Below are 16,944 nucleotides of genomic sequence, written 5' to 3' on the forward strand. Positions count from 1 at the left end.
CTTTCTCCCAGTAGAAGCCCAGGGCTGCATGAACATGACACCAGTGAACATGTCAGTTTCACTTAGGGGTCACAATTTCACTTACAGATCACAATTTTAAGACCATTGCATGGGACCTGAACCCTTCCCTCCTGATGGACGAACTGGTCAAAGACCGGCTAGAACAGAACATAGGGGAATATTTTCAATTTAACAACCTCCTTGAAATTTCACCTGACCTTCTCTGGGATTTGATGAAGGCTGTGGCGTGCGGTGCCTGCATTCAGGAGGATACTAGGTTGAAACGTCAAGGGAGGGTGCCCGTGCATATTTTTTCTCGATCATCCTCAATTTAGTGACCCATTCAAATATAAACAATATAGTAAATGGGAAGAGAAAGGTATTTACAGGATGCAGGATCTATTTTTTCAAGACACCATCACCCCTCAATGCATTAGTGACCAACTTGATGACGTTCCTGTTAATCGGTTCCAAAAAGTGCAAATAACATCCTTTGCAAACTCATGATCTAGACATGGGGGATAGGGGCTCTCCAAGACCTGTTACTCTGTTTGAAAAGATATGTTTGGAATACTCGAGAAAAGTGAAAGGTGGTGCAACAGACATTTATAAGCTACCCCTTGAACAGCAGTACCAAGAGAAAGGTGTGGGAAACTGAACTGAAGGGTGTAGTAACTCCAGAGGAATCGAAAACAATATAGACAGCACCCCCTTTAAATCAGTGTCTGCAAAGGTGAAGGAACAATCCCTCAAACTGGTTCACAGGTGGCGTTTAACCCCTGTGAGACTTCATCACATTTGCAGTATCATTGCCCCCTTTGCTGGAGCTTGGTATGCTCCTACATCTTTGGTGGTAATGTCAGATGGTTAAGAATTTTTGGCATTCAACATTTGGCATACTTTCAGAGGTCCTTCACTTTATAAGTGAGATGGATCCACGATTGGTGTTGCTCTCACTTTTTAGAGGTCCTAATAAGAGAATCCCCCTTAAAACCCTAACAATATATTTGCTGGTGGCAGCCTGCATGGAAATTGCATTATGTTGGAAAGGTGTGCAACCCCTTATTAAGAAACGGTATGATAGGGTATGGTATGCTGCATTAGCAGATAAAATAACTCAACAATGTAAATTGGCCAGGGGAAAACTCAACAAGACACTTTTGAGGACTGGCTGCCATTCCTCTCCTTTATCAACTCCACTCCAGATAAACCTCAACCCCCCCCACACCCATCTCTCATTTTGGAGAGGTATATTGTGAATGGTGGTTTATCTGATCCATGCTTGTTCCCTTTTTCCTCCCCTTTATCCAACTGTATCCAAACTTGGAGAGGGGTTTTTTTTTTTGGCTATTGTTTAAATCCACAGAAACAGGCGTAAGGTTATATTGACTGAAAGAGTATCTGTTGTTTGTATCTTAGGGGACAGGGACCCTTTGTACAGAGGGGGTGAAGGCTTATTCTCTGTATATGTTTACTCTTTGTTTATGTTGTTTATCAATAAAAACCTTTATTAAAAACATTGATTCAGTAAACAAGTTTCACAAGTACAAGCTGTCTTTGTGTGCTTCTTGGTAGCCATTTCTTTGCCCTAAAAAGGGGGGGAGGGGAAGCAATGTGTGTGGCCAGCTTCCCAAGGTGATTTTATAAGTGTAATTATTAATAAATACTAATAATAAAGGACATGACCTTCCACCCTGGTAAGTGTCCTGTGCTTCACATTTACAACCCAGCACCAGGAAGGAGTGCAAGCAACTGCTGGCAGTACAGTCCAGAAACATCTCCCTCTCCACCTCCCCAACACGCTCTCGTAACTCTGGGGAACTGCCTTCTGGGAGCAGTAGTGCGCTCTCTCTCTCTCTCTTTGTGAAATTACAATAAAGATGACTTACAGCTGAGAATTAAGATTTTTATTTTATTTGGGTTTTTGTTTATTTAGAAAATTTGTATTGGACCTTTCAATCAAATGATTCTCAAGGTAGGTTATAATAAATAATATTTATTTATTCATTTATTAAATTTATATTCCACCCTTCCTCCCAGAGGGAGCCCAGGGCATCAAACAAAAACACTAAAAGCACTTTAAAACATATTAAAACAAAAATCTTTCAAACATCTTTTAAAAAAAAAAACTTTAAAACATCTTAAAAAGCAATTCCAGCACAGATGCAGACTAGGATGAGGTCTCTGCTTAAAAGCTTTGTTGAAAGAGGAATACAAAAAATAAACAAATGAAAAAACAGCCCCCAAACACACACTCACATACCCCAGCCACCATTTTTTGATTAATGGGGCCAGAGCACGATTCTACTTTGCAATCCCAGGGCCACTAGCAGAATTTGGAGCAGAATTTTCTTACTGGCAGGAGAAGCAAATTCCCTGAAACTGCCCCCTTCCTCTGTGGCTGAAGCCAGGCTGGTCTTCTCCTTACAATGCTGTTCCTCCTTGGGCAAACGGGAGGGGTGGTGCAGCCTCCCAATAGCCCTTGGTTCCCAAGTCAGTGGCAGAGACCAGTGTGTGCTTCTTCTCAGCTCTTCAGTCCCAGAGCAACAGTTTATAGGAATTCTGTGACAGGACTGGGGACGTATAACCTTAGATTCTGGGTACAGGACTCAGCCTCTTGCTAAAAATAAATAATTCCCAGTTTCCATTTAAAAAAAAAGGCAACTTCCTAGACATGAAGACTGGAGTGATGAGCGAGGGTGCAATGGCTGGTGAAGTCTCTGAAGCCACAATCGGAGACAATATGCCACTGAACAGCCAACTGCTGGAGAGCAACAGCAGGACAGAACTGCTGCTTGCATGCTCTGCTTGCGGGCTCCCAGTTGGCTAGTGTAACAAGCAGAACGCTGCGCTCGACAGACCTTTCATCTAATCCAGCAGGGCTGCTCTTATATGCTACACCAGAGGGCTGGAAGTAGGATTTCTAGTGGGGAAGGGGGGTGAGGTTTGATACTCGGTATACCTCTTTCATCCTTGCACTCCTGGATTAGCAGAGTATGGAAAACAAGCTGGTCTGATTCTATATAAAGGTAGCTTCAGATAGTAATTGCACAGTGCACAAAGACACAGATGCAAAGGGCCAGATGGAGAAGTCTGTTCCTTATGTCGCAGTAAAGCCCCTGCAAAATTGCCCTGTCCATCCAGAAAAGGTTGGGGGTTTTTTTGCACTTGACAAGGATACAAAGCAACTGTAGTTGGATCAGAAGCACAGAACGAGAAGGGCAAGTGCTAAAGGACTGACAATATTTGGAACAAGAGATAAAAACCAGAAAGTGATCTGCTTCTCTGGAATGTAGTAATCTACCAGCTGAAAACATCAGGCCATACTGAGAGGGAGAACAAATCCTATGAGAAAATGTCTGTGCACTAATGAAATAAACTGCCCTATGAATGAGCTCTCATGTAAGGAGCGTCTGCTCCTCAAAGAGGAAGCTTGCTTTTATAAAATTATTAACTTTACTTCAAGTTATGTTCAGTGAAATGTTGCAATAGAACATGTCACCAGTATGTGATCCGAAGAGCTCTGTCAAAATGAAACTCACTCTCACCCAGTACGGAGACTTCACATGGCTTCTTAATACAAAATCTCTAGGAAGCTGCCCATGGGCCAGTCCAATGTTAGAATCCTGGACATTCATAGCAAAAGAAACCAGTTGCTCCTAGCCAGAGTCTGAGCAGGCTGGAAAAGAGAACTGTGCTTTCCTAAAGAGCAGAATTCACTGTGCTGTTTGTTGTTCTCCCATATGGAAAGCTGTAAACAGGGAGGTGTTGTTGCCTTACGGAAGATTCTGGCTTGTGCAGTATTTATGCAAGGAACTAAGGTAAATGGGTAACTGGGAAACTCTCTTAAGTCTCCACAGTGAGGTGCAAAGAAAACAGCTGGGAATACAGTCAGGCAGCACTAATAAGTAGGAGCAGGGGGAAAAATGGTGGGTGAAGACAGAGGAGCCTCCAAGTCGACACAGGTGGCATAGTGAAAGAAACTAGGGGTGGGATCCAAGGGGGTTGTTTCTTGGGATATGCAGAGTGAGTGTACGTGCACACACATGGGGAGGCTGGTCCCTGGAAGGAGGAGGAGATATCTGGCCAATGATACAATTGTTCCCCTTCTCAACGGATGATAGCTCTTAGAAGATGAAGACTTCTGTGAGGCCAGGAATGCCACCAATTAATTTTGCTCAAATGCTTTCTTGTTCAGTGGATGGGAGTGCTCCTGGCAATAAGGCAGAGGAATGTGGGACTGTTGGGTGCTGCCTTGCAGCAGCAGATCTGCACCTATCATAAAGCTACCTGCAAAATGGCATGTATTACACATCTTTACTAAAAGGAAGCCTTCTTTTGTCCTTAGCGGCATTTCTTTTCCACTTCTTGCTCAGGAAGCTCTCCAACTTCCCACTCTTCTTTAGCTCTTGGTACTTCTCAGCCAGTTCCCATTTCCGCTTTTCAGCTGCAAAGCACAAGGGGAAAGTGGTCTGAATGCAAGCCAGCACCATTCATAACATCACTAGCAATTCCCATCCCAAACTCCAGCTCCCTTCCCCAATCCCAGTTCTCTTCCATCACTGCAATCTTTTAACAGACTCCCTAATAAACAAATATCCAAGTTTTGACTACAGGGATGTCTACACTTTCCATTCAGTTCCCTTGCTTTGCATTATTCCTCAGGAACTAGATCCAGTGAACACAGGAAGGGAGAATTCCATTCAAAGTGGCAATGTTGGCTGTCTCAAATACAAAAGCCAAGCAGAGGAGAGTAATACTTCATAAATTTTTTACTTTACAGAAAGTAAACAGTGTCAGAACAAGACTATCAGGTCACAGTTCTGGGGAAAACCAAGACGAGAACCCAGAAACACTGCTCTTGTCAGCCTCTTTCCTGCCTTCATCAAGACCTGTCTGAAGTAATCAACAGGCTGTGAACTACAACGAGTCCTTCCTTGTGTTTGGTTTAAGTGTCACAGCATTGCAGACACTAGTATTCGATTGCTGTGAACTCATAAACATCAGACACAGGTTCCCCCATTGACAGCATGTATTGGTGCAACATGGATAGTACTAAAGTCAAGGACCCATCTCTGCAGCTTCTGTCTTCATGTGATCAACACTTACACTTCTTTAGATAGAAGGGCTTCTTTCCTTGCTGGGCCAGCTCCCTCTGCTGCCTCTTCAAGGCAAGGTCCTTTTCTCTCTCCCTCTGGCGACGTCTCTGTACTTCCTCCTGCTGTGTCTAAAAAAGCAAAGATGGGCAAGTTGCCACCATTCCAAGGCAAGCCCGATTTCTCCTCTTCCCCAATCTCATTTGCCTCATTAAAGTTTTCTGCTTTTGCCTGCCTCCCACATCTCCAAAGGAAACATGAGCTGGTCCTAATTCACCACAACACCAACTCACCATTTGCTTAAGGAGCTGCTGCAACTTGCTCTGTTGTTCTACATTTTTACTTTTCTTCAGTTGCTTCTGAACTACCTGCAGGAGAAAGAGATGGGTAAGTGCTGACGGACGCTTCAAGGAAGTTACCTTTCAATCTAATACTTAGGAAAAGAGGGAAGTCAATTTGAGGCTTTCCCCTCTTGTATGCAGGCCGCCCGCAAGATGAGCCGCTGCAGCCATTACCTCTTTCTCCTTCTTCCTGATGTCATTCAAGAAAGCATAGGTCTTTTCAAAAACTTCTGGCTTATACTCCCCAGAGAGGTCATCAAAGCGTGGGTCTCGAGGTAACTGTGAAGGAGGAAAGTGACGCAAGCACTAAAAGGTAAGCAATGCCAAGAAGTAGTTTCTCTCTTCTCGTGCACCCATCATTACTCTGTCTTTTGGAAGCAAGCCTAGCAGAACTGGTATCATTCTTGTCACACTTGCTGGTACTCGCCTCATGCAGCACTGTGCTATACGCTGCTTACTAAGTCAATGTCCTTCTCAAACATCACACAGACTCTGTTACATTCATCCCCTCCAAGTGGCTTTCAGTTGACCTAGTCAAATACATTTCTTTTCCTTTCTCTTCCAGTTCTTTCTGTCCACAGGCAACAGGCTACTCACCTTCTTTTTAACCGGCACGACTCGTCTCAGAAAGGGGACTGGCTTCTTCGCTGAAATTTCCAGAGGCCTGTGGGAGAGAGAACACACACATCGGAAAGAGAAGACTGGAGGAATTTCCTAGCCTTGGGTGGCTTGATATTCAGAACCATCACTCAAGATGCAAAAATCAAATGAATGCCACACCAGGGTTTGGTTGTTTTTCGTTGACCACTAGAAGAAGTCAAAATATGCCCTTCAGTGAGCTTTGGGAAACTAGAGACTGCTATGTAAAGGAACTGAAAGCGGCTTGGAAAGTGAAGTGTATATTTACTCATTACAAAACTCTTAACAAGAGAAGAGAACATGAGAAAAGTCCGTTAATGCAGGACTGGACACAAACTTATTGGAATAAGAAGAATTTATAATACATATTAGGGCTGACTACATAATTAGTACATATTTTCCTTATATTTATTGCTATGTTTACATTAAGAGCTGTCAACAGATTATAAATTTTAGTTGATAAATAATCTGGCTTTTGCCCAATTATTGATTAATCATTACCTTTAAATACTAGAGCCTCAATATGATGCCTTTTTCAGATATTGAAGGAAATACAAGGTAAGTTCTGTTTACTGAATTGTATGTTACCATTCACTGTTAACAAGAAAACCACTCTTTCATATCAACTTTTTCTTCAGTAACACTCTGGGGGAAACACAGCCTCAGCCAACAGTACTCTTATCCCACAGAATAAAATTGCCCCTCATAATTTAAATCTACAGGGTAATCCTTAGCACAGCCTTTCCCAACCGGTGTGCCTCCAGATGTTGTTGGACCACAACTCCCATCATCCTCAGCCACCATTTCCAATGGCTGAGGCTGATGGGAGTTGTGGTCCAACAACATCTGGAGGCACACCGGTTGGAAAAGGCTGCCTTAGCACAACTGTGTAATTCTAAATCCCACTGAGCATAATAGGCCTTACTTCCAAGTATACATGCTAAGGATTTGCACTGTAGAGTTTCAATTGACGACTCTACTTATGAAAGCTTCCTGCCCTGCTATAGAAAGTGAGGATATGGATATTATTGGTAAGATGTCTGTAGCTGATAAATATTGCACATATTTAAAGACTGTTCTGTACTTTTTTGCAAGTTTTTTTTATGTTGCTGTACACTGCCCTGATTCTGAGAGGGCTATATAAATACTTTATAAATAAATAAATAATTTCACAGGTGAAAGTGGGGGGAAACAGGCCTCACAGAAAGGCTTCCCTTAAAAGGCCAATTCCCCTTTCAAAGGAATCCCGTTCAGTGCATATTCACTGAGCCACATTCTACCACCCACTAAGTCACAGGTTTACAGAAGCTGTCTTATTCCAATTGGGACAGATAATTTGCGCATTTGGCTCAGTCTTATTTACACTGACTGGCAGTAGCTCCCCAAAGTTTCAGACAGGTTTTTCCCCCCCAGCTTGACCTGAAGGCACCTGGGACTGAACTGGGGATATTTTACATGCAAAGCAGATGCTCTGTCACTAAATTATGGTACCTCACTTCAGTCCCCAGCTGAAGGAAAGCAAACAGCAGCCTCTCGCTTCTCCTCAGCCCAGCGCCTGAATGGCTGCTCCCTGCCAACAACATTCCCCTGGCAACATAAAGGGAGTGCCCCTATTCAGCTTATATCCACTTCCGTTTGGGGAGGAGAGCGGGGGGGGGAGAAGCAGGGGGTCGTCTCAACCCTCAACATTTTTCTGCAAGGGCAAGTAGACACCGTCTTGCGTATCCTGCCCTCCACCCTCTATTTGGCTATCCACGCATCCACACATCTACTAGCCACTTTGCTAACACGCAGAATGAGAGGGTATAAAATTGGAAACTAAAGAAAACATTTCAATTCTATTGGCGTAGGTGGATTCTGATAGACTGATTGTACTGCGATGATTGCAATCATCGCATGGCAAATTAATTACATAATCCGTGTGTAAAAGAGAAAAAAGCACTAATAAAAAAAAGCTTCCCAGGCTGTGTGCATCTAATTAAGTGTTCTTAGCATTTTGTCCCCTTTCCACCTGCATTCATTACATTTTTAGAAAGCATACTTTCCCTCAGAATTGCAGGACAACTCATTACACGTATACTCCTCTGAATAAAGGTTAGGGGCCAAAGTTTTGAACAAAAATCTCTTCTCTAACTAGATTTTGCTTTTCAAAGGCAAGATTTCTGTTTGAAATTTTGGTCCCTAACCTTTATTTGTATATCACAGTGAATTGAAAGTTGAGGATTATATCTTTCATTTTCTTCTGTGCATTACTCTGAACTGAACAACGTTACCCAACTGACCTTTTTAAACAAACAATCCTATTGTACAAATGGCATTTTTTCATCTCTAGGCTGAAAGTCGTGTAAACCTGGCTTCAATACGAATGACACTGCCATCTCTCTAGAAGTGGAACAACCCTAAGCTACTTTTGGATGCCCAAAATCTCTCTAGTATCCAGAACTGCTTTTTATCCTCAGCACTTGATCCACTAGCTGCAGCTGCAACTTAGAAGCAGGGGTGGAAAACCTTTGGCTCTCCAGATATTGTTGAATTCCAGCTCCCATCAGTCCCAGCCACTAGCACAGTCATGGAAGATGGCAGCTGTAGTCTAGTAACAACTGGAGGGTCACAAAGTTATGGAAACCATCACCCACCCATTTGTAATATCTAGGCTTGGCTACTGCAACAGGCTGTATCTGGGGCTTCCCCTGAGAGCATTCAAAAGCTGTTCTTAGTGCAAAATGAAGCAACCCATTTATTAATGGTGAGAAACTCCACTGAGATTATGCAGCAGTGGTGGCAGATGGATCTACTCTTACTATCAATTGACTGCTATGCCCAGAGAACCAGTGTGGTGTAGTGGCCCATGTTTTTTTAAAAAAGTTATTTTTTCCCCAAGTCCTAAATAGCCTGGGTGCAGAGGAAGGAAGTGTCCCCAAATGAACTGGTTTGTCAGTAAAAATCAACAATGGAGACTCTGCTCTGAGAGAAGCACCAACTGATAGGGGTAGGATTTTTCAATAATTGCTTTTGTTTTATGGGACACTTTTCCAGGTGATGAACAAAAGATGCCCAGACTAATTATAATTTATGAAGATTTCCCTTTAAAAAAAACCATATTTGGCAAAGCTTTTCACCTGTAGTTTGATGTGTGCCAGTGTGGTGTAGTGGTTAAGGTGTTGGACAACGACCTGGGAGACCAGGGTTCGAGTCCCCACTATAGCCATGGAGCTCGCTGGGAGACCTTGGGCCAGTCATTGCCTCTCAGCCTCATGAAAACCCTGTTCATAGAGTCGTCATAAGTCGGAATCGACTTGAAGACAGTACTGTCCATTTTGATGTTAAATTAGCTTTAGCACTGTTGTGTTTTTAAACTTTATATTTATGAATAACAAAAGTTACTGTTCAAACCTTTTACTTCTACAAGAAAAGTGATCAGAAATGAATAAAAAAATACTAAGCACCACTCTTGTCTTGTGTACGTTAGAATTGTATCTGTTCCAACTGCTTTGTGCAATTTTACATTTTGTTAGCTGCTTTTAGCATGTCAATGGAAAAGCAGGATAGAAAAGCAGTAAGTACTATAGTAAACTGGTGTAAAGCAAGAGTTCCAACAAGGGCTCCACTTTAGCAAAGAACAGTTGCAGCACTATACTTGCTACCTCTCTCCATTACATCCTACCATATAGCATTATCATTGGCTTACCACCTTCAAAAGCATTTTCAACCCACTCCAGCTAATCATCCAAAGAGACAAAACAGGTAACTGTTGGGAACCTGGAAAATTCTCTCACAACAAATTGATCCAGTAACATCGCCGTATCACCCACTTTGTGTCTTTTATTTTCTTGGACTGATGTGACACCATCCCTATGCCAACATAAATATTTAGTGAGGCGCTGTATAAATCCTTTGAAAATATGACACCTGTAGCCTATTTGACAGTGACATTAACGAACGTCACACTCCTTTTGTACAAGCCACAGCTTTATACCATAGCCTTCAGGCACAGCAGCAAAGGCAGCACATGCAGCTAGTCGCAGAAAAGAGATGGCTCTTTAAGAAGTAGCCTTTTGAGCAGACACCAAACCCCATCTGGAGAACTGGAAAATGTTAATATTATGATGGCTGAAGAAAACAAGCAAACTCATCATCTGAAACAACAGCTTGTGAAGAGCTAGATGAAGTTAATGATATTTTTATGAGGTAGCTGTAAAGACAGCACCCCCTTACTAGAGTTGTGACAGTATAATGGAGTCCCACAGGTAGAACTGCCAGCTCTTGAGCAGGATGCTGTATCTATTGTTTTGCATCCCTGAGCCTGTTAAAGCATTATTTTAGAATAGTCCTCTGTCCCACTGTTGCAGTAATACAATTCCTTACCCTCCTCCTCCACAGGTTTTGAAGTAGAAATGGAATCCTGCTTTCTGCAGCAGGTAGATAAGAAACACAGAGGGTCGTACCCGATGAAGTTGTCCCATTAGTGCAAAGTCTCCTGCCCTGTGCAAGGGGACTTTCTCTCCCTCTCCTCTCCCTGTACAACCCCCAAATCTGTTCCAGTGTCTTCCATCCCTCTGGAGCAGATTTTTCAGTGGGGGTATGCACAGGGAAAATTAGTCCCATTGCGCAGGTGAAAGTCCTTGCACTAACGGGACAACTTTGTTGTACACAATCCAGAATGGATCACAGCAGGAGGAGGACAGGAGTTGTCATTCCAGATATCCTGGGGGAATTCATACACCAGCTAGGTTCCTACAGGACTTCGGACACCCCTAGATTTTTTTATAACCTACTGGCCTCCAATCAGTATGCAAAAGATTTTATAAATTTTGTTCAGGAAAAATCACAGTGTTGGGTTGCTTCCGAATCCAATTTCATTCAAGAATGAACCACTGAACAAATCGGAATTTGTGGAGTATTACCTTGAAGTCAAGATGGTTCCTTCTAGACAGACAGACACCTAGCTGATTTGACTCCAGCTACACTGGGGTTTTGTACAAAGCATCTCCCTAAAGGCTTTGGAGAGCTAAAAATAGAAATAAGTAACCCATAATAGAAGAGGCATTTTGAAAAGCTTATAGTATTGTCTGGAAAGCCAGCAAGAGCCTCTGGTAGAAGATGAAATAACAACACAAGATATTAATACAGGGTGGTGTGGGGAGAGAGGAGAGAAACAGAGACGGCTTCCAACTGAAAGTTGAAAACAAATGAGAAAGAACTAATGAAGTAAAGAGCAGATGTCTGCTTACATTGCCTTGGATGTCACACTTATGAGGACTGAAACCCAGCTCCAGGACTATGAACAAAGGGTAACAACACACACTAAAATGTAGAGAGCTGCAGGGAGGAGTCTGAGGAGGGACCACGGTGATCCATTTGCATGCCTGTCTGCTTTCATGTCTAAATTACTGATCACACGGATGACATTTTACAGAATGCATCAAAGTGTGAGGTGCTGTGAACACAAGCTGGATCCAAGTCACCACATAGAAGGATCCCAGAGAGGCTCAGAAAGAAGGAAATAAATTAGTCACAGCCAGGTCAGGTCAGAAAAGTGCATCGAGAGCCAGTAGCTGATTCAGTGGTGCGGACTGTCAAGTGGACACTTAGGCTGTTAGTTTTTCAGGGAAGTCCATGCTATCCAGAAAGCCACCTACCTTCATGAAGACAGAAACATCTGCAAAAGGACCCTCTGGTTAAAAACCCAGTTCCTTCTTTCCAGGCTGAATGCTTCTGCTCTAATAGCTCTCCAACGGCAAATTAGAAATCTCTAAGCAGAAATGGGCTCACAGCACAATTCTATGCATGGGAAGGCTTACTCCAGAGCAAACAAGTTCAGAGCTTCCTCTCATGCAGACTTCACTGGAGCCCAAGGGAGCACAGACAGATGTGCTCTTTCCTTTGGAAATACATAGCAGGGAAAAACATTTACCCATGTTTGTTTGGGTACTGCCTCTTCGCTGTTCTTGTGACGTTTGCTGCTCTTTTCCCAGTAGTCATCTGCTGATAAGCCTTGGTCCCAACCCGGTTTCTCAACTGCAGCAGCTCCTCAAAAGACATTGAAGACCATTCTGTGGAAAAGATAAAACAAGAGGTACACACACCCCACACGCATGTCAGTTTTTAAACAGTCAAAGCCTTCTTTTCTCTCACTCTCTACATGCCATGCTGAATGCTGCAATCTTTTCTGCACTCAAGCTGATAGGCCCTGCCTCCCTGTTCTGCAGGCACCTAAACATCCTGTGATCCACACAAGTGGCAAGACTGACATCATAAGACCCTCCTCCTTAATTCCTCTGAGGGCACATCCACACACTGCCCAATCCCACAGCCCCTTCACACACCAAGTTGTTGGCAAATGACGCTGTCCCATGTGGCTGGGTTACACGTCGCAGGGCCTATCCTGCGGATTTTCCCAACCCAAACACCATCCCACCTGGAGGGAAACACCTATGATGGGAAGAGGCCCCAGGCACACATGTGCAGAATTCACACTGGAGCTGCATGGGGCAGCAATATGGGGAAGTCACTCCCAGTTAGTGGGTGAAGGAGACCCATGTGTACTGGGGTTGCGTGGAAGGACTGTCAGAAGGACTGTCAAAAGGGCTAAAAATTTGGAGTCTTCCAAAAAAATCCTTTTTTGAAACAAATGGTAGAGATTAGAAATGTGAAGGCCCAGGAAAAAAAACTGGGGGGAAATGAGGCGAAACGGGGGAGGGGGAGAGAAACCTGGTTTTTTTCTGAATTTCTCTGGGACTTCACACATCGCTAGTGGAGATTGTCAAGAAGTTGAATAACGTGGTCAATAACAACATTCTGCGCTTTTCCAGCATTCCTGTAGAATTATGGTCACAGCCTTAACTAACGCATTAGGGCCAAAACAAAAGTCACCCAAAGTTGGTTTCAGTGTTTAGTCACCATGCCAAAAGTACCGGCCAATATCTAAATACAAATTAGCTAGCTTTTAACAAGTCTTTCATTCACACGTGCTGGGTAGTTGAAGAGAGTAGAGTGTTACAAGTTTCCATGTGCTGTGGTCATTCTAATCTCCTTTCACATTTCTGAATACAGGACCAGAGTAGTCATTCTAGACTCACTATCTAGGAAAAGAGCGTTTTCATATCTGATGTGTAAACCAGTTTTGGCTTGTATCTTCAGTCTACTAATGTTCTGAGTGTAAGTTTCAGTTTCAAAACGGTGCTCTTCCATGCTGCATTCGCATGTACACAAAAAGTGGGGAGGTGCTTAGCACTTTTTAGGAATGCACTAGAAATGTCAGCACTCCTCCAAAAGAAGCAATTCAGAGCTTCTTCCATGTCCATTATACTGCAAGTACTTGACTTTCCTCTTGGCTTAAAAACAGAATTCTGAAGTCAAGACATTCCTATAGCACAAATCATTCCTTAGGTTTTCCCCACCTAAGGGATCTCTCAGGCCTGGTTTCTCACACTGCTACAGAGTCTTTCACATTACAGATGCTGTCCTAAGGCTGAGGGAAAGTCCCATCTCTTTTAGCACAACTGTTTGCACGTGACACATTTCATTAACACTTTGTGGCAGCCAGTTACATTTTTTAAAATGTCCAAAAACTCATGATGTTGATTAATGTATCAAGATCAACATAAATGGTACTTTGCAGATTAAATATAAATAAGTAAAACCAACCGATACTGGCAATTTAAATTCTGATAGGTAGGGAGACATCAGAGGAAGGAAGGAATAGGAGATGCAAGCAGAGCAGGGAATGAATTTACAGAACTATACTATACTATATCTGCCTTATACCAGGTGTCCATCTAGCCCAGTATAACTTACTCTACCTGACAGTAGGTCTTTAGGGTCTCTGAAAGAAGTCTTTATCATCTGCTGTTGGATTCTTTTAATTCTTTCGTGCCTGGGATTGACCCCAATATCTTCTACATGCAAAGTAGGTGCTCTACTACTTGGGATTCAAACCTACACCTCCAGACAGAGAGTATGACCTTATTACAGAGTTGTTGGCAGTTCATCTGTCCTGATGGCACCATTTGCACAAGTGGCATTGGAGGTACTTTGCTTTGTTTCAGCTGGAGCAAAAGATTAAGCCAAAGGCTTAATAGAAATTGTGGGTTTTAAGGAGGGATTTGAAGGGGGGGGGGAGAGGAGAAGAGGTCTGACTGACAGCTACATTTTAAGTTGAAAGCGTGCATTTGATCTTTTCTTGCTTTATCTTCTTCCTCACATTCAGACATTTCCCTTTGTCCTCTTTGCTTAAATGTTTACAAAGCTATACCAACATTAGTGCTCTCTCTGTTCTGGCATGCCAAATATATAATCACTCATTTAATCCTTCTTGATGGTAAATGTCTGGAATTATCATAGTTTCCCCCCAGATGTGCTTTGGATAGGTGGGCAAAGTGCAAGACTCTAAGCTCTTGATGCAAAGCCTCTGCAAATACAGGCCAAGTGATACATTCCACCTCAGACATCAATACAGGATTTGTCATACTGGATGAAGCCACTGGCCCATCCAATCAGCTGTCCTGTTCTCAGGAAGGAACTAAGACCTTCTACTCCAGAATACAGAGGATTAGGTAAGAGGACGAAGGGAGGAAAGCTTTTTACAACATGGACGAGATGTATACAAATTCCTTCTGGACACTGGTAATTAGCTTTCATGTTAAAAAAGCAAGATGCAACAAACACAATCTAAGCACCATTTCTGAACAAAATTTTAAATCCATTATTTTATGTGGCTAGAGCTACAATGAATCACCTGCTTATTTCACCAAATAACATTTTTAGGACCTTGTTCTAATTTTACCAGCCAGTTTTACTGCGATACTCCCTTGGTTCCTGCTCCCCTACCCACTTCCCCAATTATTCATTTGGAGTTTTCACAAATGTCAATTGCAAAAAATACAGTGGGAACCAGCAACAAAATAAAAGAGCAGTATGCTGTTTAAAAGGCAATCATTTTATTAAGGTTGTTTCAAATACATAAAGGCCTACAGATTGGTTTGGGTCCCTTCCTATCTAGACAGCCCAAGGCAAAGTCTGGGTTCTATAACTACAAAAGCAACAACAATTATAAACTGTGCTAAGCTCATGTTTGTGAAGCAGAGAGAGGGCAGCTAATGGAAAGAGCGGCTTAGGGTGGCTGCCATTTTTTGGGGGGAGTGGAGAACCTTGCCTATATGAGAGAATAGTTCCTTGTGCATATATGCAAACAGATAACTCAATATAAAAAAGCCACTGGATAATAGATTGCCATCCTCCAGTATGAGTGGAACTTGATTACAAAGTCTTTATAATTGCATTTGTTTGTCATCCTCTGACAGTTTTCAGAACAGCTCACAAGAAGAACAAGAAAAATGCATTATTATTATTATCATCATCATCATCATCATCATCATCTCACTCTTCCCCAAAAGAGATGAGGTATACTTACATATTTTTATCATCACAACAACCCTGCAAGGTAGATTAGGCTGAGAGACAGACTCAAGGTCACCCAGTAAACTTTGTGATGGAGCAGGGATTTGAACTTAGATCTCAGTCCAATACTCCAGTCACTGCACTACAGCAGATATGACTTTGGAGGAAAATAGCTAAGAATAGCTAGTGTGCTGTATAGTTTGAGGCTTGTACTGGAGCAATATAGTTTCAAATTCCTGCTCAGGCACAAAGCTATCTTTGGTTAGAACCTGGACCAGTCAATATCCTTCATCCTACTTTATCTAACTAAATTATTTCAAGGAACAAACGGTTATGGTTAAATCTAGAGAGAGAAATGTAATAGATATACAATGTGGTTTTGGGATTTAGCTTGATCCGTGGGAAGTTTTGAGTTGCTGCACCAATTTTTTCTTGGAGTGTTGTCCATGCTAGGTCAAGACATGCTGTAATACAGGGAGTATGTGCAGGTTCCACAATACTTTGCAGACTTCTGGCCACTGTAAAGATTTATGAGACGTACATAAAATGAATAGGAGGTTTTAACAAACGTGTTAACTGTGGTAAAAATGAGAACTTTACCCCACAATGTGTGGATAACTGGGCACTCCTATCAAATGTTGAAAAAGGTACCTGTGTGCACTGTGTTACCAGTATTGTCCATCTTCTTACCTGAAAATGGTAACATGCTTATATGCATGCTTTGACGTAGCTTCTTTTAATGTTGGTACATACCTTGATGTGGTATCCAATTCCTTGGCTCTTTTCTCAAAAGTGAGAAAATAGACTGACTTTTATTTATTTTAGAACATTTTTTTAAAGGATTGTGTTTTTGCAGTGTTACTAATTCACTCAAAATATTTGTGTGGTGACTGACAACCATGTAATGACTGATGTGAAAACGTCAGTCTTACAGCGAAAGTAATCTTGGATCCATAATCTGGTATGGATTTGTTGGCAGAATATGGAGACTCTAGGCCAAGACGTACCGAGTGGCACAAGTTCACCCAAGCAGCTTTGTGACTAAGCAAGGATACAAACCTAAGCTCTCTTGTTTAAGTCCAACTTTTTAGCTATTTTATCCAGTTAGTTCTCATGTATTTCCCAGTGCAACTCTGCCTACTTATTTCTGAAAATACATGTGTCAGACCATTTACTACCAGTACCTTTAGTTATTTAAAGACACCTTTGACTTCTTAAGGAAAATAGTGCTATGCTAACAACCATGGATGTAAAGACTCTGTACACTAACATCCCCCACCAGGATAAGCTACAAGCCATTGGGAACATTTCCCCTGATAACACCATAGCACACTTGGCCCCTAAGCTTTTGCCTCTTTGCTTTCACCCACAATTATTTCAGGTGGTTATAGGGGCAGTTTGTACCTTTACATCTATGGCACTGCCATGATTTCCCACATGGGTCAACAATAGCCATGCCCATATATATT

General features: G+C 42.3%; 1 protein-coding gene across 3 annotated transcripts in view; it reads right to left on the reverse strand.

Annotated features, from left to right (window-relative positions):
- Positions 1-1,976: 1,976 nt before the first annotated feature.
- The window catches only part of RRP36 (ribosomal RNA processing 36), a 34,347-nt gene continuing 19,379 nt past the window's right edge, over positions 1,977-16,944 (reverse strand). For all 3 annotated transcript variants that reach the window (XM_061625502.1, XM_061625504.1, XM_061625503.1), the window contains exons 3-8: positions 11,991-12,129; positions 6,035-6,101; positions 5,612-5,716; positions 5,390-5,464; positions 5,110-5,227; positions 1,977-4,447 (exon numbers count right to left, since the gene is read on the reverse strand). In XM_061625502.1, coding sequence (XP_061481486.1) covers positions 4,308-4,447; positions 5,110-5,227; positions 5,390-5,464; positions 5,612-5,716; positions 6,035-6,101; positions 11,991-12,129 — 644 coding nt within the window. In that variant the 3' untranslated portion in view covers positions 1,977-4,307. The remainder of the gene's footprint in view (positions 4,448-5,109; positions 5,228-5,389; positions 5,465-5,611; positions 5,717-6,034; positions 6,102-11,990; positions 12,130-16,944) is intronic.

The sequence above is a fragment of the Rhineura floridana genome, chromosome 4, assembly GCF_030035675.1.
Source record: "Rhineura floridana isolate rRhiFlo1 chromosome 4, rRhiFlo1.hap2, whole genome shotgun sequence".
Taxonomy (NCBI): domain Eukaryota; kingdom Metazoa; phylum Chordata; class Lepidosauria; order Squamata; family Rhineuridae; genus Rhineura; species Rhineura floridana.